Source organism: Acinonyx jubatus, chromosome E4 (assembly GCF_027475565.1).
Source record: "Acinonyx jubatus isolate Ajub_Pintada_27869175 chromosome E4, VMU_Ajub_asm_v1.0, whole genome shotgun sequence".
NCBI lineage: Eukaryota > Metazoa > Chordata > Mammalia > Carnivora > Felidae > Acinonyx > Acinonyx jubatus.
In genome coordinates, this window is record NC_069395.1 from 2,067,310 (window position 1) to 2,093,239 (window position 25,930).

General features: G+C 59.9%; 1 protein-coding gene across 12 annotated transcripts; it reads right to left on the bottom strand.

The window, feature by feature from the left end:
* Positions 1-2,535: 2,535 nt before the first annotated feature.
* Positions 2,536-25,456, bottom strand: LOC106981544 (synapsin-1-like). 12 transcript variants are annotated; one of them, XR_008293103.1, is made up of 8 exons: positions 25,217-25,456; positions 24,750-24,960; positions 22,390-22,461; positions 11,198-11,296; positions 5,784-5,932; positions 5,053-5,169; positions 3,304-3,505; positions 2,536-2,803 (listed from the first exon to the last, which is right to left on the bottom strand). XR_008293103.1 is itself a non-coding variant. In XM_053209258.1 (4 exons), the coding sequence occupies exons 1-4, from the start codon at positions 24,878-24,880 to the stop codon at positions 10,772-10,774; spliced, it is 408 nt and encodes a 135-aa protein (XP_053065233.1). In that variant the 5' UTR covers positions 24,881-25,123; the 3' UTR covers positions 9,222-10,771. The 12 variants fall into 12 exon arrangements, 2 of the variants coding, with proteins under 2 accessions (XP_053065233.1, XP_053065232.1); XR_008293101.1 differs by lacking the exon at positions 5,784-5,932 and having other exon boundaries at positions 25,217-25,437; XR_008293102.1 differs by lacking the exon at positions 5,784-5,932 and having other exon boundaries at positions 24,750-24,926; positions 25,217-25,433.
* Positions 25,457-25,930: the final 474 nt, after the last annotated feature.

The window sequence follows — 25,930 nt, forward strand, 5'->3', positions numbered from 1 at the left end:
ATGAAGGGCCGACAAGGGGCCTCTCTTCCCTGCCGCTTCCCCCACAAAGGCCTTGGCTACCCCATTGGGTGGGGGGTGGAGGGGCCGGGGGCCGCCGGAGGAAGAGGAGAGGCCGTTCTCAAAGACACCCCCACTCTGGGCCTCTGCACCCCCAGGAAGGGGCCCTGGGTCCAGGCCCAGCTCGGGCTTGGATCTGCTCAGTGAGGACGGCAACCCTCCCAATCTCTGTGGCCTCAGTTTCCCCCACTGGGTTATCCCTGGCATCTTTCCTCAACCTGCTGTCCCCTTCCTGGTATCTGCCCTCAGCTACCCCCTCCAGCCCCCCACAGGCCCTCCCTGGGCCTGAGACCCAGCCAGCGCCCCTGGGCTGGGCCGGGCACAGCCCCCTAACCCTGAGCACTGTCCCCTTCCCCCGCGGCAGAGGGAACCGTCTGAGTGCCTGCCTGCCCCCCCGGAAGGAGTAGGAGGGTTCCAGGCTGTGGCTGCCCGCCACGGAGCTGGACGGGCCAGGGCCCCGCCATTGCAAACTGTGTCCTAGACGCGTCCGTCAGCCTGTCGGGGCCTCTCTGTCTGTGAAAGGCTCACAGGAGCATCGCCAGGACCCCGGGAGAGCCAGCGGACCTGGCGTGGAGTGGAAGATCAGCCCTTCCTTCCTGTCCTGCTCGCAGCTGTCTGCCGGGTTCTGTCATGGCTCGCCCCATCATCTCGGCCCGGCTCTCCCAGTCGTCCCTCTTGCATTCTCAGTTCTATCACCAGCTCCTTCCTCAGAACAGCCCATTTGCCTTGGGTCAGTCCTTCCCGAAGTCTAACCTACCACAGGTTGTCTCTCCCCAGCCTGGCCTCTTCCCAGGCTGCCCTGCAGCTGGGGCCCGGAGGGCTGGGGGTGGGCTGGGCTCTCTGGTAACCCTGAGAAGAGAATGCCCTTTCTCCTCATCTGCATACAGACGGTCTCATCTGCATACAGACAGGCCTCATCTGCATAGCTCGGTGGGACTCTGAGAGCACATTCCGAAGTGTCCCGCCTGGACCCTCCCACCCCAGTGCTGGCATCCCTGTCGAAGGAGAGCCCCCACCCGCTCTGCCCCTGTCTGGGTCTGGGTCTTTCTGTTTCCAAAAGGCAGCCCACCCGGTCTGTCCCAGCGCCTTGCCTTCACCGGAAACCTCCTTTGCGAGCCGGGAGGCCACTGGCTGCCTCTCCCCGCACAGGGTCCCCAATACCCAGAGGAGAAGGAGGCTGTGAAGACTGGTGCTCAGGCCGGAACTGGGCGCATCATGCTGACCCCAGGCCAGACTCTGTCCCTGTTCACCCCTCCTCCCCAGAGACTGACCCGGTGCGGGGTGGGGGGCTGCAGGGGGTCCTTGCAAGGCTGGACAGCATGGAGGGTCTCAAAGGGAGGGTTGGGAGCCTCAGAAGCACTAGCCAGACCTGGGGGGCCCAAGCTCAGTCTCTTAAATAAGCCACATTTGTGATACAAATGGAAATGCCTCTTCCTGGCTGCATCCTGGGCCTGAGTCAGCCCTCAGAGACCCTGTCCTGGCAAGAGACCCTGGGGCTCTTTGGTGCGCAGGTGCAGGGAGCCTGGCATTCTTCCGACGGGCCCCCACCATGCTGAGGACCCTGGACGTAGCCCTTCTCCTCGCTGACGTCAGTTTCCTCTGTAAAACGGAGAGCTGGACTAGAGCAGGTGGCTTTAATGTGTCCCTTCTTCCAAGAAACAGGGTACAGGTGCCTAGCCAGCATTCTGCATGCAATTTCAGCAGATGCCAGCCTCCTCTGAGGTTCACCTTGACCTCAGGCTAGGAGTCCTGGCCTAGGGGGCTAAAAATGCTGTGGTCAGTGTTTAAATGAAAGCGGTGGGGGAGGCTGTAGACATATGTGCTTAGATGCATATGGACTGTCTTCGAGAGGACCCGGGGACCAGTGGTTGCTTCTTGGGACAGGAGGTGGGTGGCCGGGGACGGGGGTGGGAAGGAGACATACTTTCCCTTTTGTGCTGTTGAAAGTGTGCCATGCACACGATCTTAAGCCTTTTTATTTAGAAAAATTCCAGGTTTGGGGGCGCCTGCCTGGCTCAGTCGGTTAAGCATTCAACTCTTGATTCTGGCTCAGATCACGATCTTACGGTTTGTGAATTCGGGCCCCACGTAGGACTCCGCTCACAGCACGGAGCCAGCTTGGGATTCTCTCTCTCCCTCTCTCTCTCTGTCCCTCCCTCCCAAAAAAATAAATAAATAAGCTTAAAAAAAATCCAGGTTTCAAACTACAATTTGGGGAGCTGCTGGGAGCTTCTGCCCAGCACTCTGAGCTGGGACTGACCAGAGCCTTGATGGCACTGCCAGGAGCCCTGGGACGGCTGACAGAAGTGGAAGGAGCTGAGGAGGTCTTCACTCCCCCCGCCCACACCCACAGCGGGGAGTTCTGTCTTAGTGAGGCTCCCCTCCCCCTTCTGCTGCAACAGGGGCTCCCCCAGCAAGGGTCTCTCCGAGGGAGCCCTCCCCTCCCAACCCTGCCCAGGTACATCACCACCACCCGGACTGGTTCAACATTCAGGAGTCTTTATTAGAACTCAGACGGGACCGCCATCTCAGAGGACTCTCAGCTCGGACGCCACAGGAACTGGGATGGACCAGGGTGGACAGCGGTGGCCACGGGAGCAAGGGTGGGACGAAGTCTTCTCCCGGGTGGCTCTGAGTGTAACGGGCAGCCCAGGATGGAGCTGGGGTCTTGCCACTTCGATCAATCCAGGAGGGCTTCTCAGAGGGAACCCATGCCAGCTGGGTGCAATAAGTCCTTCTTTTCGGTCTGAAAAGAAAAAAATGGCAAGAGTAAAAAAGGTTCTCTCTGGATGGAGACCTTAGCAGGAAGCAGAGGACAGAATTCCAGGGAGAGTGTCCAGCGGCCCTCGGGGCTCCCCTCCACCAGAAAGGCAGGGGGCTGGGGAGGGCTGAGACTGGGCGTGTCTTCCAGGAGCTCTGCCCAAGGCCATGACAGGGCGAGGGACTCAGGTCCCCAGCAGGGGAGAGGTAAAGGCCCAAGGGACTCGGCACCAGGTGGGGAACATGCTTCCGTTGGCCAAGGACAAACCTGGGAAGGTTTGGGTGATTTCTGCAGCAACTGTGGTCTCTTCTCCAGTCCCGTCTTCACCCCCAAAGAGGGCCATAGCATCCTGCGGCTTCCCACCTGCCCACGGGCTCCGCCCCTCAGTCACTCAGAGTGTGTTAGGAGGTGTTCTGCTGGAGCCACAGGGGAGGGACGCAGCCTCTGCGGGGGACCCACCAGGCCCCATCTGAAGCCCAACTTACCAGCCCCGTGACGCGGGGTGACCCACACATCCTTCGTGGGGCCCTGACTGCAGCTTTGCCAAGTGGGGGACAGAACCACTCCAGGCCTGGCAGCAGGTTGACAGAGAAGACGGCTGCGAGAGGGCTCGCGTGAGCAAGTGGGTGTGGAATCGAGGTCAGCCCCTTCCTTCCTGGGGTGGGGGAGACCTAGGAGCCTCAGCACCTAGGAATGAACAGGACGAGCAGGGGCCACACAGAAATCTGCGTTAGGGGCACAACCGTGGCCACGGCCTCCCTCCCCTGCCCCGGCCGGGGTCAGGAGCCAGCGGCTTCGGGAGTCCCTGAGGTTCACCCCATCTGACTTCTCCAAGGGCTTTAAAATCTGAAAAGAGAATCTCCGGAAGAGGAGGGCGGTCCGAGCCCCTGCGCTGCCCAGCTCCGCTCAGACCAGAAGGCCCAGCCTTACGTCCCTGCCTGCCCTACCTCCATTCTCGCTCCCACCCCTGCCCCTAAACATGGTCTTTACAGGCCCCCGACCTTGACTGGGGCGGTACCGTGGAGGGGTGTGGATGGGGTCTGCCTCACCCATTGTACTGGTAGCTCCCCAAAGGGAAAGACTTGTCTCCCTCGAACTTGGGCTCCTCGAGGCCTCTGACTTCCCCTGGCGCTCGTCCTGCCCCGGGCTGGCTCCCAGAGGCCCTGAGGTGAGCCGGCCACTCCTAAGCACCCCCGCTGAGTCTGCCAGCCTCTCCCTCCACTGCTCACTGTCCCATTCCTTGCCCCAGATCCTCAGGCCGCCCGGGAGCCCCACGAGCCCCACGAGCCCCACGAGCCCCAGGCTGGCTAGATTTGGGGACAACAGAAGAGAAGGTGCCTGTCGGGGCCTGGGGAGGGGCGGTGGGTGAAGCTCAGAGCAGGCCCTCCCCCGCAGGTGGGGAGGAGGAGTCCAGACGGAGCAGGGTCTGTTGGCTCCGCCCTCCCAGCCCAGACACCGACAGCCAGCATCTCCTAGCAACAGTACAGTAGCAGGGGGCTGGGAAGGGGGGCTGGGAAAGCGGGGTGGGGAAACAATGATATCATAAATTATCCCCAGCCCCTCCCTGCCAGCCCACCCTGCCTCAGTTGAGAATGGCCTCCTTTCTCTCCCCACCTGCCCCTCATTGGAGATTCCCTCAGCAAAGCGGACCCCTGCTCAGTGCCCCTTAGAGATGCCCCTCTAGGTCAAGGTGACCATTCTCTGCCTTGTGCTGGAGCTCCAGAGGGAGGGAATTCTCACCATCTCAGGATCTCTCAGGGACCCTGTTGGAACCTCCCCAGTGGCAGGAGCGGGGAGCCTGCCTTCCTAGGGGACTCCCCCCTGCTGAGGGCCTGAGAGACTAGCCCTTTCCGATGGCCTCTGGTTCTGGCTTTTCTCTTTGGGTGGGGATGGGGGCAAGGAAGGGAAATTTCAAAGCGTTTTGTGACACTGACTCCCCTTCTCTCAACAAGATTTTATTCATTCATTAATTATTATTATCATTGTTTTATTGTTAAGTAGCCTCCACACCCAATGTGGGGCTTGAACTCATGACCCTGAGATCAAGAGTCGCATGCTCTACTGACTGGGCCAGCCAGGTGCCCCTCTGAACAAAAGATTGCAGACTTGTGTCCCCAAGTCTTTAAGGGGCACTCAGACCTCACCAAGGTACCCATGTGTGTTTCCCTAGGCCATCAGTTGGAGTCCACGAAGCCCAATAAAGTGACTAAAGCAGGTGACAGTTCGTTCCTTACCTCTCAAACTAGCCATGTCAAGCCCAGGGTCAGAGAACTGGTACTTCAGCAGAACAGGTCTCAGTTAGACACTGGGAAGGACCTTGCAAGACAGAATAAGCAAGATCGTGGTGTTTCCTGGTTGGAGAGAGGAAAGGTCTGTCATAGAAACAAGAAACTGGGAACCTTTTAAATTGATCACATGGATGCTTTCTCTGCCGTATTAAATAACACATAGGGAGTACTTAGCATAGAGCCTGACATGTCGTTGGCCCCCATCGTGGCCATTCTTATTGGATGGCTATCAGGAGGAAGGGATACATCGCAGGAGACCTACGTCCCATCCTCCAGGAACCCCATGGGAAAATCCAGATAGGAGATAGTGCCCCGAGTACAAGATGGCAGCCAGTTGCTATGGCAACAGAAGCAGAAGGAGTCCGGTTGGCTGTGGGGGCAGCGCTGGAAAGCCAGCTGGTGCCAGATGGACAAACCCGGCAGAAGGTAGCCCTGGCCGGGTGAGGCTCATGCCCCTGTGCCCAGGGCTCTCCCTCCATATGCCAGCCTCAGCCTGGTCCTTCCCTGCAGGCCTACAGGCTCCACTGCTATCAGTGGGGGATGATGCCCAAACCATCCTTCCTCCCAGCTCTTGCTTGTACAACAAGGAATGACCGCTTCGAGACAAAAGCCCCTGTTGCTCAAAGTCTCCCTGGCCCATAGGCTGAGGGACCTCAGTAAGTCTGAATTCAGCTCACTCCTGACAATGCTGAGGAGCATAAGATCATCGGGGACTTGAGAGAGTCCTGGGCTGGGCGGCAGGGCTTGGAGGGACCACGTTGGGCTCATTCGCTGGAGCGTCACGATGTCCGGCTAGCGCTCCCTCTGGAGAACGACGAGATGCGGGCTGCGGGAAGCAAGCAGGGTTAGGACACTGTGGGGGACCCTCACCCCACCCTCGCTCTTCCCAGGGCTGCTGGACGGTGTCTACACCGGCCCTAAGGGGAAGCTCTTCCTGAGGAGGATGGCCACCAAGACACCTGCCTGCTTGAGCCCACGAGAGCTCTGGGCAGCGCCCGGAGCCCAGCCCCACCCTCAGACAGGCCTTCATCACGGACTGCGAGTCCCTCCCGGTCCCCTCCTCCCCAGCGATCCGTGCCCTCATTTCCAAGCCGCAGAAGCCCTTCCAGACTGTCCCCACCTCAGTGGCCCCTCTAACTCTGTGTCCCTCTAGAATTAGCACTGTCCACCTGCACATGGCCTCACCCTCATTCACACCGACCCAACTGATCCCTCGGAGTAACCGTGGAAGGAAGTTAGGGTCCAAAGACAGTAAGTGACTTGCCTAAGGTCACCTAGCTAGCAAGGGAGGGAAGCCAGGGTCTCCTGACCGGCCTGTCTGATTCAGAGTCGACAACCAAAACCTCCTTCTGTTGTCCGTCCTGTGGATGGAGCCCTGCTATCCAACCTGTGAGCAGCCTGCAGCCCGACGAGGTGCCCGCTGCCATTCTGCTGCTCCGGGGGCCCAAAGCCACACACTTATTACAAGGAACAGTGTGCGCAACAAGGCGTTGGGGGTGGGGCAGGGGTCTATCCACACGCTGGTTGACAGCAGGCGGCACTCAGGTCAGGCAATGACAGAAACCTTCCCGGGGGAGGACAAGACTGGGTGTGGAGTCTAAGGCAGCCTCGCGCCTCTTTTTGGGCCCTGGCTTCTTTCTACCTTCCCAACACAGCCCTCCCCGAGCGAGCGAGCGAGCGAGCGAGCGGGGGAGCCCCATGCAGGAGCTGGGGAGCCCCGTGAAAGGGCAGGAAGGGAGGCTAGAGGGGCCGGGGTGGAGGGAGTTACAGCAAGGAAGGAGGCGGGCAGCAGGACCCTGCTGCTGGGGGCCCGCGGGGCCTGACAGGACCGTGGAGAGGAGCCTGTCCTGGGAAGGTTCGGACAGGGCCTCACTGGCCTCACTGTGAGGCTCTGGCTAGGTGTCAGCTTCTCCATTTCCTTCCCAGATCTGGTTAAAGCCTGAGGCTACCCCTCAGCCCTCCCCTCCTCCAATCCCCTTCCACCCACCCCTTAGCCCCGGGAGCTAAGCCCCCTCACCTGACAAGGCCACTTCCGTGGCCACTCACAGAGAAGCCTTTGTGCAAAGGCTGGGCCTGGGGGAGGGGCGGGGGCCGGCCCCCCCACTTCCCTCTCCCCCTCCCCCGGTGTCCACAGCAGCTCCTCAGATGCCTCTCCAGCCTTCCGCCACCTTCTCCAGGAAGGATCTCCCCGCCTGATAGCCCGCACCCCTTCCCACACCCCGTCTCCCAGGGACTTTCCAGGGCTGAGCCCCCTCTCTGCTCTTCAGTCCCCAGCGGCCCATCTCCTGTGCTGCCCCCGGGGCACCCGTGCTTCTCCCAGGAAGCCCCCACTAGCCTACCCACTGTGTAAGCGGGGGCACGCATGTGGACGGTGGGGTGAGTCTGGGGGAGGGGCAGAGACTCTTCCTGAGGGGCTCCCAGGCCTCTGCTCCCTCATTTGCAGAACTAAGCAGGAGCCAATGAAACGTCCGGCTGGGCACTGGGCTAAGCAGGCAGCTGGATGCCGTGTCCTTGTCCCTCCTGGGAGGGGCTGTGTGCTGCTCGCCGTCCAACCCCCCCCCCATACACGGCATCTCTGAGGCTGTCAGCTAAGCACCCTGCAAGTCCAGCCCCCCTGCTGGGGCACATGAGGCTCTCTCTCGGTAACCAACTTCAGCCTCCGTGCCCCATCTCCTCCCAGCCCAGAGTCCCTGTGACGACAGCCCCGTCCCCAGCCCAGCCTGCTCTTTCCTCCCTCCCCTCACATCAGCTGGCCCCTCACCACCGCCCACTCCCTCACACCTTGGACTTGACGACCTCCTGCTCACCTGTCACCACTTGCCCCTCGGCCCCTCCAGGAGGCCCTCCCTGCCTGCCCGGCCCCATGCTCCCCGGAGGCTGGCTCAAGTCTTCAGGACAACGGTCCTCCCGGTGTCCCGGTGTCCCGTGGTGCCTGTCCGCCCTCCCTGCCAGACTGCTGGTTCCGCAGAGCAGCCCTGAACCCCACCTCCGCCTTCACCCAGCGGCACTCGGCACACGCCTGTTGACGGAATGAGCCACGGAGGCAGGGGCCAAGCGAAAGGAAGGTGTGGGTGCCAGAGGCACTGCCCCGGAGGAAGGGATGGTGCTCACGTGGGTGATGTGGAGGGGGAGGGACCCGAGGGCCTAGCAGTTTGGTGACACCGCAGGTGGAGGGGGGAGGCGGGAGCACATGCTGAGCCAGTGAGCACCGGGACCCTGTACCGCGTCTGGGGAGTGGCCACCTTGCGGTTTGGGAGGGAGGCTGGCTTCTTCGCCACCAGGGAAGCCAAAAGCACAGGAGTGCTCCCAGCCCTCCTTGCTGCTCGGGCCTGGGTGGAACCCAAGCAGGGGCACCTCTCCAGCCTCTGCCCCAGGAGCTAAGGGCAGGAGCACACACAGAGCAGTGAGGGGACAGATCTGGAGTTCAGAGAGGCCAGAACCTGTGAAGCGGGCAGGTTTCTAGAAGTCTAGAGCCCACAATGGCTGACGCGATAAACATAGCAGGACCGTGGAGCCCTGGGGAGCACTCACAAATGAAGACCTGGAAGACTGAATGAGCAGAACCCAGGACGCATGAGCGAGGATGTAACAGGAGGGCCAAAGGCCACAGGAGGAGGCAGGACCGGGGCCAGCAGGGACTGCGCTGCAGAGGTCTCCTGGCCTGAGGTGGGGGTGGGCGGTGGGCCCTTGGCGGGGCCGTGGGTGGTCTCCAGGGTGTAGCTTCACAAGGGCCGAGACGAGGGAAGCCAGACCGCCAGGCTGAGCAGGGAAAACCTGGAGCTCCACCTCGAGGACACGACAGCCCTTCAAGGCCCCAGAGAGACCCTCAAACTGGCAGGCGGTCCTGCCTGCCCACACCTTACCCTCCCCCCAGTTCTCACCCCCCCCCCCCAGTCTTTGTGCATCACCCAGTCCATAAGATCTTCCGTCAAGTCCTCTGACCGCCGGGTGCTCATGGGGTCTGTGAGTGAACGGGAGGCCGCTCCACCAGCCCTGCTCCTGTGCCAGCCTCACTCTCCTCTGGGGCTGCCATGCCTCATCCCTCCCGTCCGCTCTCCCCAGGAGAGCTAGGAGCTACTAGCTCCTAGCAAGGAGGTACTACTTGCTGAGCTACTAGCAAGGAGCCTCAGCCATGTTCCCGGCCAGCCAGCAAGTCCTTCCTGGGTTCCCGGGGCCTCAGCCCCCGCCACGTCCGTCCACCTGTCAGAGCCCGCCATCTTAGGGGTGCCAGCTGCCTCACATGGCGACCTCACTCGCCCTCCGCTTCCGTTCCCACAGCATTGCCTCCTACCCCTGCCTCTCTCTCTCTCTCTGAAGCCCGAGCCCAACAAGGTGGGGGGCCAGGCTGGGGAGCCAAGGCCGGAGGAAGCAAGACAAAAAAGGACAGAAAAGCCGGCCCCTTGGCATCTCTCTTTGGCATCTGAGTCCAGCTCAGGGAGGGACAGCAGAAGGGAAGAAAGAAAGTAGTGTGAGTTTTTATTTCTGTCCTCTTCCTGCCACCTCCCCCCCCACACACACTTTGATGAAAACAAAATCTCTCCCCTTTTCTCTCTTCTCCAACCCCCTCCCCTTTTTTTCTGGCTCCTACCATGAGCCTCCTGGAATGCAAATGAGTTGTATTATGCAAATGTATGCAAATCAGGCTTAACGAGCGGAAGGAGGGGGCAGAATGCCTAATGAGTAATGGCGGAGGGTGGCAGGAATGACCCCCCTCCTCTTCTCCCGTTCCCACAGCCTGGAGGCTGGCTGGGGGTAGCAGGGTGTCCCTCGCTTCTGGGAAAGAGCAGAAGGTCAAGGCCCCATCACCTTAGAAGGCTGAGGATGGCCTCGGCTGTAGGTGAGGGACAGGAGAGCTTGAGGGTGGAGAGGGTTAAGTACAGGGGACTCCGGCTCCCTCGCACAACCTTCCCAGAGTCTCTGGATGCACCAGCCTCCCTGCCTGTGCGGCTCCAGTGCTGAAAGGAGGCTGATGCTCATGCATGCCAAGGCTTGTGATTCAGAAAGGAGGATTCCCAAGGGAAGATTCCCAACCAGACCCAGGTTCTTCCTGGGGGTGGGGGTGAAAGCTGTCTCTCTTTGTGCTTTGGAAGGTGGGGGCTGGGGCGGTTGCCATGGCAACATAGCATGGAACACCCACCTCCCCAACATCTAGCCCCAGAGGACCTAAGAGTTGGGGGGGGGGCATAATAGACTGACACCCCCTGATGCCCCCACCACCTGGCACTGCCAGCCGGAGATGGCGGCATCACATCCTAGCGAGAATAGCCCCTTTGTTTCTGGGCTCCCGGTGTCGGAGGAGCAGGCCTGGGCACACAGAAGGGCCTTTCCCAGGCCCCGTTCCAGTTTGCGTGGCTCTTGCTGGCCTCTGGAGACTCCTTGTGGCCATCCGCTGGCCTCTGTGCCCTGGCAGATGGCTGCCCCTTTCCCCGTGGGCTTGCCAGCCACTGCTAGGTATGCCTTCCCCTGTGCTTCTCTCTGAGGCCTCCCCTGCAAACCTCTGACAGAGAGAGCAGTTGGGCCCACCTCTTCCTGGCCTGTGTGGACACCTCACACGCCCAGACACGTGCTCGGTCCCTTTCCGTGCAAGGACAACCTGTGACCCTCCCGACCAGCATTAGGCCTGCGCACGCACGTGAGTCAGGCAGGGAGGTTCCTACAGGACACATCAGACACAGTGGGCAGGGCCGGGCTGGACTTGAGGAGGCTGCCTCTTGGCATTTCCACCACCCAGCTGAGTGACCTTGGGCATGACTCTTCCACTCTCTTGGGATCTGTAAAATGAGGGATATAGGGCAGAGGCTCATCCTGGCTCTGGTGGACCTTACATGAGTTTAGGGTACACACTTCCCGCATCCACCTCTCATCCTTCCCACCGCTGCAACAGCACCCCACCCCCACACCGTTCAGTTCCCACTCCCCGAAGAGGACAGACCCAATTTCCTGGAGATGGAATGCCAATTGCCCTCAGCTTTTCCCTCTTCCTGAGACCCCGTAGCTGCCTGCAAACAGTCCCCACAGATTATAAAATCTAGAGAGGAGAGAAGACCCCCTCGTAAGCCTCCCAAAGGGGGCCTGCAGGCCGGCTACTCACCGCCCGGGAGCTGTCCGTGGTGCTGGACGCGGCTCTGGCCCAGGAGTGGAGGAAAGCGGGCGGGAGGGTGACGAGCACCCACCCGCCCCAGGTGAGAAGCTAAAAGGAAAAGAAGAAGCGGAAACATTGGGAAACAGTAAGCAAGGGCGCAGACACCCCCGAGGAAAGTCTCTCCTCTGGGAAGATGTCCAAATTGCCAGTGCTACTTGGGGGGAGGAGGAGCCCAAGGGTCCCTGCAACTCTGAACCTCACACCCCTTCATCCCTAACGACTTAAGGGTCATAGGTTAACTCAGTCTCCATCTGGATCCTATTTAGAAATCCACAGGGAGTTACAGTCATCGTTCCTGCTCTTGGGGAAGAGCTCGGGTTGAGGCAGTTGACAGGGTACCGACCTCTAAATTCCATCCTAAATTCTAAGGTTCCTACAAGGAGTTTAGAAATAAGGTTGGGAAAGACGCATAGTTGAAGATACACAATCTGCTCAGTTGTATTATAACCATCAAGAGCTCGAGAGGAAAGGCAGGGAAATAGGAAAGGGCATGTGTGTGCCTGTGTATGTGTGCACAGGTGTGTGTGTGGGTGTGGGTGTGTGTGTGTGTGTGTGTGTCCCAGGGCAGAGAGGTAAGCCTACATCAGTGGTTCTTAACCCTAGCTGCACATTAGAAACACGGAGAGAACTTTTAAATGATACCAATGTCTAGGCCTCAGTCCCAGATACTCTGATTTCATTGGCCTGGGGCTGGACCCCAACATCAGTTTTTTTTCCTAATGCTCCCCAGGTGGTTTTAGTGCATAACCAAGTTGAGAATCACTGGCCTGGAAGAAAGCACATAAGAAAAAGTACAGGGGTTAAGCCTGATGAGCTGGAGGGAGAGGGAAAGCCAGGGCCCCTGAAGAGGAAGGGAATAAGCAGGAAGGAAAGCATCTCCTGGGACCTCCTGGTGGCCCCAGGCCTGATCTGGATTGGAGACCGACTCAGGCATCGAGCTTGCCTCTTTGGTGCTGTGGAAGCTCAAACCGTCCCAATGAGACGAGGCAGGGAGACGAACTGTGTCCCCATCCCAGGCCCTTGTGCAGAGACAGGGCATGGGTGCAATGACCCTGGGGGTATGCTGCTCCCCTTCACCCAGAAGGTCCCCAGGGAGGCAGTTGTAGAAGGTAAACAGCAACAATGGTCTCTTTCAGTGTCCAGATTCCAACCCTTCAGTCCAATTAGCAGACACAGCAAACAGCAATTCAGCTGCCTTCAGCCGCTGTCATAACAAACTCAGAGCAGCCTTAATGGGGGGATTAGGGCAGGAGGAGGGGGGTGTCACTCGTAGCCTTGGGAGAGCCTGGGTGGCAATGAAGGGCTCCCCTGTTTCTCCCAGCTCTCTCCCACCTGAATATGCAGCTACTCACCTTTACCTTCTATAACCCTGCTTCTCATTTTCCTCAAAGCTCCAAGAATGGTTTTCATACTTTTGTCTACTCTTTCCCTCCAATGATTTTTAAAACATTAACCTAAATTCATTTATCCTGCAGGGAAGTTGGCACACCTGCCCCTGGATGAGCCAGCGCCATAACCCCCCATGATCTCTGAGGTCTTGATAGCAAAGGAAGGAAGGCGGAAAGGTCAATCTGTCTCCAGAGCATTAGGGTGGGAAGGTGGGGAATAAATAAATATCAGAATATTCCAATTCCCAAACCTTGGGAATTGCAGACTTCAAGAAGGACTTCCAGACCCAGAAGAACGCAGAGGGGCCTATGCTTCTCTGGTGGGTTACTAGCCTTGGGAATTGACTTGGGGGTTGGGGTAGGGGTGGGGGCTGGGAGGCAAGAGGAGAGAAAACACCTCTTCTTAAAGTTGCTCAGTCTGTATGCTGGTAGGCAGGTCTCTATTTGGTTGGTTAATTCTACCCACTACCTAACCGGTCCTTAAATTTAACACCTGTGTTTTTTGTCACTCTGGAAACTTAATGGAATACACTTGGAGTTACCATTTACCCGTGCCACATTCTTTATCTCCATAACTCAGTTTACCAGTTGTAAGTTCTCTACCAGTAGGTGGTAAGATCCGGAAAGAACAGAAAACACAATGGCCCTTCTGCCCTTGTGGACTCTAGCCTCTTAACAGGCTTCTCGAAGGCTATTCCTTCTCCCACGCTTCAGACACTGCCTACCCAGGTCCCGAGGAGTCCCTCCTCAACTCCGAAGCTGGAAAAGGAGGAACTTCCTCAAGTTTAAATGTTGTGAGATCCTCAGTCAAGAACATACTGAAAAGCTACCCTGTTTGCATTCTGAGATCAACCGTATGCTTTCAAATCCTTGTTCCAAACCGTGGCCTTTAACCCTTCTGTACCCTGAGAATTACTCTCTGCGCATGGATACCGTAACATATTACAAGATCTTTTACATACAATTCCTTGTCTGCTCCATGTAACAATCCTGAGCGCACATCTTCTTCTCCCCCTTATGTGAACATCCCACTGAAGCTCAGAGATATCGTAGCTGGTGAATGACACGCAGAAGCACAGACGCCCATTCAGTCACACAGGCTGTTTCCATTTCTGTCCCTCCCCAGGCTTGCTGATGGTGATGATGCTTACGACTGGAGAGACCTTGCAATGCCTTGAATTGGGGAAAAACTGACCCAGGTGAGGGTGTGAGTGATGATGTAAAACTTGAGTCAGATACTGAGGAGAAAATTGCCTTTGAACTCTGGGACTCAGAATTCAATAGGAGGGCGCTGGAATGAGGGCAGGGGACCGAAATGGGTGAAGAAACCAGCCTAGAACTTGGTTCCCAGTAGGAATGTGTGGATGTTGCAAGATCTGAAGAATAGAACTAAAAACTCGTGGACACAGACAGAAGTGTGTTGATAGCCAGAAAGAAATTTTCTAACCGGTAACCGGTGAGGCCTTTGTGAACCCCTTTCAAGCGAGGCCCCTGCACCCCCACTCCACCAGTGCTCCTAGAGGGTTCAGCTGCCATAAAGGTTGGGGGAGGCAGGCAGCAGGACTCCGTGGTGTCACGGCGATGTCTGCATTTCGAGGAGCCTCCCGGATCCCAGAGTGTCTGTTCCTCCGGTGGACTTAAACCTAGGTGCAGCCAGGCATCCGTGATCTGACAGCCCAGCCTCCTGCCCACGGGGGTCGCACACCCCCAGCCTCACAGCAGTTACTGAGTTTGTCACCCTCATGAGCAGACACAGCCCCCAGCACAGCCACCCACCCCTCTCCCGCAGCCCTGCCCACACACCCACGCGCACCACCACATGTACGGTAAGGCAGGCAGCACGCACTCACCCCCACGTCCCTCCCGGCCTCCGTCCCCTCTCCCCGGAGATCCTTGTTCCGCAGGGTGTAAGCCCTCCACCCGCCAGCTTCCTCAGGCCTCCCGTCCTCCTTCGGAGACCCTGTGGTCAGACGTGCTAATGAGGCCCCACGATAACAATATAAACCCACTGTGGTTAGAACAGAAGTTGGAAGTCTTGTGCGCATGAGTCTCAGCCGATCCAAATACGCATTTCCAACCAGCTGCAAGAAGAGTTAAAAAAAAAAAAAAAAAGCACCTGTCTTTCTCGTGCTTCACCTTCCTCCTCTTCCTCCTTCCCCTCCTCCCCCGGTCACAACCAGGCCCGAGGCTCTCTCCTTTCTCCTCTCTCCCGGGCCTTCCCTTTCCCTGCTGCGCTAATCCCCTCTTCTGATACATCCCCACCTTACCTTCCAGTCCTTCCCCTGGGGTTTGAAACTACGGAGCAACATTAGCAACGCACGGGGGTCTATGGTTCCTCATCTGTAAAATGGGGTTAGTGACAGCTACCTTACGGCATCTGAGAATCCAAGAGAGGCTCCTAGACGGAGGCTGTTACCGGGAGGTGTGGTGTGGTGTCAGGGACTCCCGGTCCCTGCCTGAACCCGCTCTCTTCTCCCTAATCCTGTCTCCGCTGCCCCCCTCTGAAAACACCAAATTCCAAACAGCTGAAAAAGGGAGAGGCGAGAGGCGGTTCATCTCTCCTTCCTCCAGGTCTCTGAAGGGAGGAAACGTGTGCCCCAGGCTCTCTGAAGCCTGACTGTTTCCGTTCGGATTCCCCAATATTTCTCCCACATAATATGTAATTGAATCATAATCTCCTAGCTGTAAAATCATTTCCTGGAGGAAGCTGTAAATTTACACCGGGAACTGGACAGTCCAAGGTCATTTTGTCCAGTTGTCCCGCGTTCTGGAAGGCCAGGTGGTGGGGGGGTGGAACGGGGAGATAAAAGCAGCAAGGCCACTTCTAGTTTTGTTTCGTTCACTTTTGTTCTACCAAGTCACTCTGGACCACTCTCCTCTCAGCTGCACCCAAACACTTTTGCTTAAAATATTTAGGTCAGGCCAGATAAATGGATTCTTTTAGGAAAGGCCCTGATTAATCTCTCTAATTCTTTGCTTTCTCTGGGCAGCATAAATACTAAGCTACAAATTCCTTTGTGTTCGAGCTCCTCCAGGCTATGTGCTCTTGGAGATGATTTCTAAGAGCCAGGATGGCGTGGGAAGGTGGGGTGTCCTGAAAGACCCCAACTCAAGCCATTTGGTCAGTGAAGACAATGGTGGCACGAGAAGTTTTCAAGACACCAGACTCAGGTCCTGGGTGGGAAGGAGTAACGAATACGGAAGCGAGGAGGCTGAGACACAGCGAGCACGCCACCGGCCCAGAACCCAGGCTGTACCTCCCGTTCAACCTCCCCTGGTCTCCACCGCGCCATTCTCCGCTCCCAGCCCAGCTGGGTAGACCTATGTGGCTTCAAGGAACCGATTTAAGCAAAGACCCTGCTCTTTCCTTTTCTCCTTGAGAGGGGGGGCACTCCCCCAAAGCTCCCACCCCAGCAAGAGCTGTGGATAAGCCAGCGCCCCCGAGAGAGGCCTGGGCAGAGCCTGAGGCACTGTCCCAAATAACCCTGCAACCAGATTTCAACAGATCCCTCCCTTGGAGCGGCTTCCCCCCTCCCACCACCCCCCCCCCCCCCGCCCCGCACTGACCCACTCCGCAGACGGCTGGCCGGGGGTGGGGGGGGGAGACGCCCCATCCTGAGTAACCACCCCGCCCCTTTCTCGCCTTCCCCCCCAGAGCACCCGGCTAACGTGAGATCGCGCGGCGCCTCTGCGCCGCCCGGGGTTGGGGTGCGGTCTTGAGGCCCGCGGGCCACCGGTTCCTCCTCTCGTCCGCGCGGCCCGGGGGTCCTCGCGCCCCCAGCCCCTCGTTTAGCCCGCCCCCCGCCCGTCCGTGCGGCCAGCTTTCCCGGGGCCCTCTGCGCAGTGTATGGGGTTATTTTTACTTTCGGTTATCTAGCTTTATGAAGACTCCACACCACTCATACAGCTAGATAACCAAAGATAACAACCAACCCCGCCTCCTGGCTGCTGCCGCTGCCTCTTCCACGCAGCCTCCCGGCCGCCGCCGCCGCCGCCGCCGCCGCCCCCGGACGCCCGCCGGTGGAGGTGGGAGAGGGCACAGGGGTGGAGGTGGGAGCGGAGAGAGAAACGGAGCCCAAGACGGAAAGGGACCCGGAGCACAGGACACAGGCACCACGGACACCGAAAAGGGCGTGGGAAGGACGCGGCGCCGCCGGCGTGGAGGCCCAGGGATCGCCCCCGGACCCGAGAAGCTTCGAACGCCCGGTTTCCCCATCCGAGCCAGAAGCGCGAGTTCGGCGGGTCCTTCCGCACGAAGAGGGACTCGCGGGCTTTCGCGCCACCCGGGAAGACCGCAGGGACCGCGGCGGAGGCCTCGGCCAGCCCACGGGGTCCCCGCCGCCCTCCCTTGGAGGCTGCGGGGCGCGCCCCACAGCCCAAGCCTCTGCGTGGGAGCCGCGGGGACCCCCAGCTCGCCAAGGGCTGGAACCCCGCTGCCCGCTGAAACGAGGGGGGGTGGGGAGCAGCGAATCATGGGGGAAGCCCCGGCAGCGTCCCGGCAGGGAACAGGAAATCCCGGCAACCGGGAGGGAGGCAGGCTGGTGCGGGGTGGGCGCCCCCAGAGCCTCCCAAGCGCGCCTCGGGGAGAGAAGAAAAGGGCAGAGACCCCACCCGGGAGGGGTTCCGGGAGAGCACCCACGAGATGGGGCAGGCGGTGCAGGTGAGCGAGCCCCAGGCCCCACCGCGCCCCCCCCCCCCCGAGAAATGGCTTTGTACAAAAAGGTCCACAAAGCCCCCAAGGCTGTGAAAATGGCCGGGGGCCCGAGGCGGGGGGGGGGGGGGGCCGAGGCGGGAGGTGCCCCTGGGGCTTGGCGGGGATTCCGATCGAGAACGGGAATCGTCACGGAGGTCCCGGCGGGCAGCCCGGAGGAGGGTGTGGGGCTCGGCCGGCCCCTCGGGGCGGGCGCGCCGGCACGCTGGACGCTGGCGCTCGCCCACCTGCGGCCCCGAGCCGGCCAGGCCACTTACATGGAGCCCAGGGCGCCCATCGAGCTCTCCCGCGCCGTCCTCCCGGCGCGTTCCCGCCACGGAGAGCCGCGGCCCGGGTCCGGGGCGCCAGGGCTCATCGGGCGCGGGGTGCAGGCTCCCGCGGGTCTCAGCCTCCGCCGAGCCGCGGCCAGCACGGCCGGGCGGGCCTCGCCTCCCCAGCTCCCGCCTCCTCGGCGGCCGCTGCTCTGGCCCGGGCGCGCTCCGGCTCCGGACTTTTCATTCATCCTTTCACGCTCCCTCCCCAGGCCAGCCTCCGATTGGCTCCGCCACGTCTGACGTCACCACCTCGTCTCCCCGCCGGCCCCGCCCCTCCCCTGCCTTGGAAGAGCTGGAGCGCGCAATTGGGGCGCCCCTCCCCCCCCAGAACGGGGTGGGGGAGGAACTACTACCTCTGTGTGCGGATTCCCAGCCTCCTGCGGCCTCACCCACCCCGAGACCCGCCTGCCATCTCCCATCCGCTGCCATTTGGGGTTTTGATCTCAATCCTCCCTCTTTCTGGAGGTCCTACATTTTCCACTTGGGCCCCAAACACGTTGCACCAGGTCCAGGGGTGGGGGTGGGGGCAGAGACGGGAAAAGAGATCGGTGAAATATCAAAAAGAACCAGATAACTGGAGATTCTGCCCCCACCTGCCGCCTCCGCTCAGGATATCCTTTGTGCTTGTGTTCTGATCCCTTCCAGACTGGGATCCTAACCTTTCAGGACGGGCGGAAACCTGTCTTGTTGGTTTTCAACCCCAAACAGGGAGGGAGAGATTCTGGAAGTTAGTCTGAGCGAGACAGGGCCTCCCTCTTTGCTGTGCGGGGACGGGCATCTCTCGGAACCTGCTCGCTGCACCAAGGTTCCAGGTGGAGGAGGCTGGAGGGTCCCAGCTGGCATTAACCCGGGCAGCATCCACAGATCTGACCCAGCCACAGAGGCCCTTGCAACCGCCTTCTCTCCCTTGCCCTTCCTGGTGCGCCTCCAACGGCGAGCCCTGCGCCCCCACCTCCGCTCCAGCTCCGGGTGTCTGGAGAGCTGGGGTTTGAAGTTCCGGGCTTCCCTGACCTGGCTCCCCATCTGGCCCAGAGAATCAGAAAACGCAGCGTCCCAACCCGGGGCAGCTCGCGTCTCCCCGCAGGGGGAGTCCGGATTCTCCCTGCCTGGCAGAGCTCTCTGGGAGAGCTGAGGGACCCTAGCTGAGTCGCGTTGGTCCTCGGCTCTGCGAACTCCCTTCCGGAGTTGTCACGCCCCTCCAACCACGTTACTCTCGGTCCCTTTGCTAAAAACTCCTACGACTTACATACCTAGAGCCTGTGTGTCTGCTTGGTAAGGGCCGATCCCTATCACCTGCCGTCCTTGAACACTATGCCAACAGAGGAGCGCTCCGGGACACCTGGGGTCTCCCCAGCAGGCCCAGCCAGACGGTTTTATCCACTCCAGGGCCTCGCCTCTCTGCACAGTCTAGGACAAAGCCGAGCCTGAACACTATTCGCCTTGGTTAGATGCAAGCCAGTGGCCAATGGGTTTCATTTTATGCACCCCTCAAAGGTTGGAGAAGACTGTGCTTGGCACAGCTTTTTTTTTCCCCCTCTGTCAGCCTCCAGAGGGTCTCAGGACCCTTACCTAAGGGAAAGGCTTTCTAGAAGCTTCCACAGCATCAATTCTTTACCCTCTCAGAACTGGGAGCACAGCAGCCCACAGTGGGGAAAGAAGAAAAGAGGTCAGGTGCCCGCTGCCTGCTTTTTCTGCCTGAACCTCCCAGGTGCCCCTCGAACTCCAAATGGAGCATGGGGGGGGGGGCGCGTGCACTGGGGTCTCTGTTGCCCCAGTTCAGTTGCAGAAAAGTGGAACCTTCCCCAAACACTCACAGATAAACCTACCCTACTGGCGTGCTGCTAGACGCACTCCTTAAATGCACCCTCCAAAACAGGCCCCAGAGAAACTATAGGCCCCTCCAGCCTTCCAGCTTCCCACCTACAGACCTCCCCCAATATTTCTAAGTACACGACCTCACACCCCCTTATAAGATACCCAATACCCTCCAGACGTTCCAGTAACCCTCAATAGGGCCTACACTTCGCACACACACACCAGCTTCCCCTACAGATATTTCCGCATTTGCCCCCACCCTCCCCGCAAGGTCCCTTAAAAGCACCTTAGGCGAACTTTCTCGGCCTCCCAGCCCCCTCGCCCAGTGCCTGCGAGGCCCAGTGCCTGCGAGGCCGGGGCGGCAGGTGGGAAAGAGCTGGCTCTCCCGCTAGCCAACAGGCTCTGCTCCGTTCTCTTCTGTCACCAATGCCAGCGGGGCCCCTCCCCTCCGTGGGCCCAGGCTTAGCCCCACCCCCCCCCCCTTACCCCAGAGCCACCCAGCAGCGCTGTGAGCTCGGAGTGGGGATCGGCATGAACCTTCCTTCTCTTTCAGCCACTGCTATGATTTTGTGGGGGTAGGGGAGGTAGACACAGAAAGGTTTCTTTGCCCCGTGGAAAGCCCCCACCCCCACCCCTATTGGCCAACATCAGACTCAGCTGGACCTTCTGAAAAACTGAGGTCTGGGAAGAAACGGGTACCTTTCCCAATCTCCCCCAAATAGCTAGATAAAGAGCTAGGTCCTCTGCCTCTTGCCGTGGGTTCTACAGAAGCACCTCAACCCCGACAGCGTCCACATTTAAGGAGTCCCCCACAAAAGAAAATGGAGATTAGTTTAAGTCGGAATCACCCTATCTGTCCAGATTCCGGATGAAGCAACGTTCTGTTCGGTTTTGTGTGGGCAGACTCGAACTCCCAGGGCTCCCGCTCAGGGGTGGCGGCGAGTGGGGTCCCCTCGGGCTCATTCCCAGGGGCACGGGGCTGTAAGCCTTGAGGGAAGCAGAGACACCGCCCCCCCCAACCTCCACTGGCACCTTAGCCGGGCTTGGTTTGCACAGCCAGAGCCCGCACTCCAGCTTCCGAAAGGAAACTACTTGAAGGGGAGCAGAGGAGACCGCTCTCGGGGACAGAGGCGACGTCACAGCCATTCATTGGGGTCTCGGGGGTCTGACACCGGGTGGGCGCCCAGGAGTGACAGCCTGCACCTGTGGGTGCCCCTGCCAGTCTGGGTTTGCTCTCACGCGCTGTGGGTGGAGAGGGAGGGTGTTGCCAAAATGCGTGTCCCGAGTGGGATCCGCGTGGGAGGGGAGGGGTGGGGCCACCTCGCGCCTGTGTCGGCTCCTCTGGCCGCAGGGGACCCTTCCGTCATCTCGGACCAGAAGCAGCAGGCCTGAGGGAGGCGGCCGCTAGAGCAAGAGGGGGCCTGAGGTCCCCTTTTGCTTGGCCTGTCAGCCTCAGTGTCCCCAAAAAGGCCTCCACCCGAGCCCACAGCACTCTCCACTGCGGTCGCTGTTCTAGAGCCATGGCCTGCAGACTCCACCCCCGTCCTTCCAGGGAGATTCTGGGGGTGCTGCGGGGAGAGCCCCCCAAGTCCCTGGCGTCGATCTGAGTGTGGAAGTGTCTCAGTCAGCTTGGAGCCTGTCCCTTGCCAGTGCCTGCCCCACCCCCATCGCCACGGTCCCCGTCCCGATGCCCACCCATTGTCTGTGCCTGAAGAGCCCACGTAGAGAAAAACATGGCCTCAATTGTGCTCTCGGGATTCAGCTTTTGGACAGATTTTTATACTTTGGGTCCAGAATACATTTTGGCGTTAAGCCACGCTCGTGAAATATTCAGGTAATTAAATAAAAAGCATATTTTTTCTTTGTCTCAGTCACCAGAGGAGTTTGCCTTGAGGACACAGATGGAAGCCGCGGTTGGAGGAGGTGGGTTCAGGTATTTATTTCTGCCTTTTAAGTGCATCCTTATTATGAACATTGCCACCCATTATCCTTTTGCTATGGAATATTTGCATTGTCTGTGGGATGGCGACTCGGAAAGCAAGAATTGGCAGGTAAAAGAAATGCTGATGCTCTGGGGGACGCCAACCCGTCTACCTCCATAAGGGCAGAGGAGGTTTGAGGGCTTGGGGACGCAATCTGGAGGATCCTGTCGCTGGGGCTGCCGCCCTTCCCTGCCCCCAAGACAGTGTTTTTCTCGTGGTGAGAGGCCAGCCTGAGAATTCCTCCGGCCTCTGTGAGCGCTGCCCCCTCCTGTCCCCGGTCCTCCCTTAAACCCACAGGCGGTGCGCTCGCCCGCTCGCCTCCGAGCCCTATGGAGCCGGGGAGGTGAGGACAGGGAGACAGAGATAGCAGAGGGTCCACCATCCGCAAATGGCCTCCTTGAGGGGCAAAAGTGTGGGTGTGTAAGGCGCTGTGCCTGCACACACACGCACAGGAGCCTGTGCACACGCACAGGCAAACGCCAGGGTATGTCCTCGGCCCTCCCAGCAGGAGCGTCAGATGCTCCCGGAGGCATACACCCTCACGTGCCTGCTTCCCAGATCCGGCTCAGCACAACCCACACCGCTCTCCTCTCTCACCTGTCACCAGGTACAGACATCTCCGCACCTCCCCGGGGTCCCCCGGCTGCCGCCCTTAGGAGCCGCTGAGAGAAGGGAAAGGGCCCCCTGAATCCCCAGGGCCTCTCCTCCCTCTCGCGGAACTGGGCGCAGGGGGGGCCCTCATTCCCTCGCTCCCTCCCATCATCAAGGCTCCACAGGTCTTACTGCCATCAGAGTGGAGCAAAGTCAGAGCCCACAGCTGGAAGAGGCAGGGTGACCTGACGAGGTGGGGAGAACGAGAGGACACAGAGGCCATACAGGGCCAGCTCCCCCGCCTGCCCCTCCATTGAAAGCAAACAAATAAGATAAATACCCTAAAAGCCAAGGTGGTCGCCCACGATGACGATGACACCGGACCGAGGCCGCTGCTTCCGGACGCCCAGCCCTGTCAAGGAGGAGAATGCGAAGGTTACAGTCCTGGAGTGGCTCCGGTTCTCTCCGTCCCCCCATCTCCCTGCCACCCTCCCCCCTCCCATCTCTCCCTCCTCCACAGTCCTGCCCTCGTCCATCACCAGCCCTCCGGGCAGCACAGGGCAGCAGCTGGGAGAGAAAAGACTAGATGTGCAGGAGGGCAGGGCCCTGGGCAGCCCGGGGACTCTCCAGCCCCAAGCTGCCTGGACCCCATGTCCTCAGCCCCCACTCACAGCCTGCTGTGCCTCCGTCCGAAGCGAAGCAAAGGCCCTCGCTTGCTCGCTCGTCCCGGAGGAGGAGCCCCTCGCCCAGCCGGACACTCTCTCCTCGCAGCCCCCTCTGCTCAGGACAGAAGGGAAGACCGGGGGGGGGCAAGCCTCCGTTTTTCCGTCCAGATCCAACCGCATTACAAGCTGTAAAGCGCCCTGCCCTCAGGATATCGCAGGGGAGCTTTCTAGAGCTCCTATCCGCAGGAGCAGATCCAGGAGCTGGCCTCCCCTCTCCTCCTCTGCCCCCCCCCCCCCCCCCCCCCCCCCCCCCCCGGCTCACACACACAAGAGGTGAGAATACAAAGCAGCTTTTTCATTTCGATGTTGGGTGTGGAACCTACTCTCCCGGCCCAGTATTTTGCTTTCGGGCTGAATTTTTATTTAGGGGAATGACTTGGGTGACCCGGCTCCTGAAACACTAAGGGAAGTGTATTTGTGTGTGCGTGTGGGTGTGTGTGCGCGCATGTGTGTGTGTGGGGGGGGGGGTAAGGTGGTGAATCCTTCTGCCTCAAACTCAATTCCACAACTTCCTCACCTTCTTTTTTTAATCAGGAAGATAATCTACCTTAATGCAGAGGAAATCATAAAAAGGAAGGCTAGGGGTCAGGAGTAAGTCTTACCTCCAAGCCTGATTTCTAGAAGGAGTGCTTGGAATGCCCCCCCTTGCTCCCAGCCTCAGCTCTGCCAGCCCACCCATGCATAAAGGGATGTTTCCTCTGAAATGATCCTCAAGCCAAAGAGGCACCAACCCTCCAGCTTGCAGACCCCTTGGAAAATGGACACAGACACAGCTGGGGGCCTCCAGCTCCTTCCGCCCTCATCAGAGAGAGTCGTGGGGTCCCTGTGTGTGCCTCTCCCTGCTGAGCCCTGCCCTGCACCCCACCCCACCCCCAAAACATACACATAGTGCCCAGGGAAACACGGTGACAAGGTCTGTGCTGGGGGGTCATGGAGCGTGTGTATGTTTGGTGACCCACAGCCTCGGCTTCTCCCAGAAATCTGGCCTCTGGGGGACCAGAAGTGGTCTGGGGGCCTCCCGCCCCCACTGCCCCACAGTGGTCCCAGCCTGCCCCCAGGAAGCCCCGTGCAGGTGGGGACACCAGTGCCTTCTGTCTACATCCCCTGGCCCTTCTGAAAAAAACAAGAGATTAAGGACGGCATCAGATGGGCAGGGGAGGGGATGGGGAGGGCTGTTACCCCTTCCTTCCCCAAAGCTCGGGCCCCAGCACCTCACTTGCCTTTCAGCTCCCCTCAGCCCCTTTCCCACCTGCCAGCTCTTGGGAAAAGCGGGGACGAAGGGGGAATTGAATTAATCTAAATCCTACAAAATGCTCTTGGATTTTTTTCCTAATTCTGGTCTCCCCCTGTGTGGGAACATGGCTCCTTTTCCCCCTCGTGCCCCCAGCCCCTCAGACTTGGTCCTTTCCTAAGAGCTGAGGTCTGTAGGGCGGAGAGGCCCAGAGCCAGGAAAGGAGAGGTCAGGAGTCCAGATACAGAACCATTTTCTCTTCCCTCCCATCCACACTCCTCTCCCCTCCCGCCCCTCCTCTGGTACCGGCATTAAGATGTTGGCCGTCTGCTGGAGAGAGGGAGGGGCAGATTAATGGGATCAGTAGCACCGTGACCCTAAAGCTCCCCGAATCCCATTGACAAACTTGGTGAGCTGTCTCGCGGTCGCCCGGGGCGAGCGGAAGGAGGGCCCCCCCACCCCAGGCTCTGGAGGCAGGGCAGGGCCGCTGCCTCTGCTCGCCGCCCTGGGCGCCCCGGACCCAAGAGGGGAGACCCCGCTCTGCCAACCACCCCTGCACGCACCCGCCCCACCCCTTCTGGTCCCCCCCTTAAATCTTTCATCAGCCTTTCCTTTCTCTGATGATCGCGCCCGCCTCCATTAGCCATTGGGCCAGGTGGGGCGCCCCGACTGATTTCAGGGGATCCCATCCCACCCCAGCCCGCGTGGCCGAGGCAGCAAGGACCCTCTCCCATGGCCACTCACCCGGCTTCTGGGAGGAGGAGAGGCGGCTCGGTGGCCCCTGCCGCCCGCCCGACTGCCTCTCTCGCGGCTCCCAGCCTCCCGTGGCGCGGGGGTGCGGCCCGGTGACGGTGACGTAGCATCGGTCCGTCCATTCAGGAATTCCGCTCGCCTCGCTCTTTCTTTCTCCCGCTGCTCTCCCTGGAAGGCAGCAAAGAGGGGGTGCTGCCCCTGTCTGGAGACACCACGGCCACCGAAATGACAGCCCGCCCAGAGGACGCCCCCTCCTCTCCCGCTCCCATGCCTGTGTGGGAAGGGGTCTTTGTCACTCGCCCGTCCCCACCTCCTCCCGCCGCCTTTTCTAACCTGAGGCAGGAAGAAGGGGCGAGGGAAGCTATTGTTCCTCCCGGCCACCCTCATCCCCGGAGGAAGAGAGAGACAGGCTGGGACAGGAGCGCGCGGTCCTCAGTCTCCCGCCAGGTCTAACTGACCTCCGGACTCGGGAGCGTCCCGGGCTGGGGGCTGAGGAGTGACGGCAGAAGGACACTTTGCCGTTTCAGGGTGTCCCCCGACCCCCGTCTCCGTCAGCTGGACGAATCACAAGTCCACATCTTAGTTGTGAAGGACAAAGTGACACTTGGGGGCTGAGGGAGGGGGAGCAGGGTGGGGGCGGCGAAGGCCAGCGCTCGGAAGTCTAGACGGGAGACGGGAGGGGTGGGACCACAGATTCAAAGTGGGAGATAAATTATCTTGTTCTCAGAGGAGGGAGAGCCACTCGAGGGCTGGTTTCCAGGGCCGGGGTCCCAATATCTGCTGGACGCGGAGGGGGGGCGCCCAGGATGGCACAATGGCCGCGTCTTCTCTGTCACCCCCACCCCGCCCCTCCCTCCCCTCCCTCCCACTCTCCCGGCCCGGCCTGGGAACTCAGTCTGAGCTCGACGTGACAGACAGCAGGCCTGCATGCTAATGAAGTTTGTCTCAAGTTCATTGTCAAACCCCCCCCTTCCCCAAGGCCCCCTCCCCTCCTCTCTCATACACAAATCTCCCTCCAACTTTTGTCCCACAGACCTGGAGGCCACTCGAGTCCCTGCCCGCTCCCCTCTCTCACCCTCCCCCACTGCTTTCAGTGTCCCCCCTGCCCACTGCCTCCCTGAGCCGGGGCGGGGGCCTCTCTCCTGCCCGGTGCCTTCCCAGCCACCTTCCGG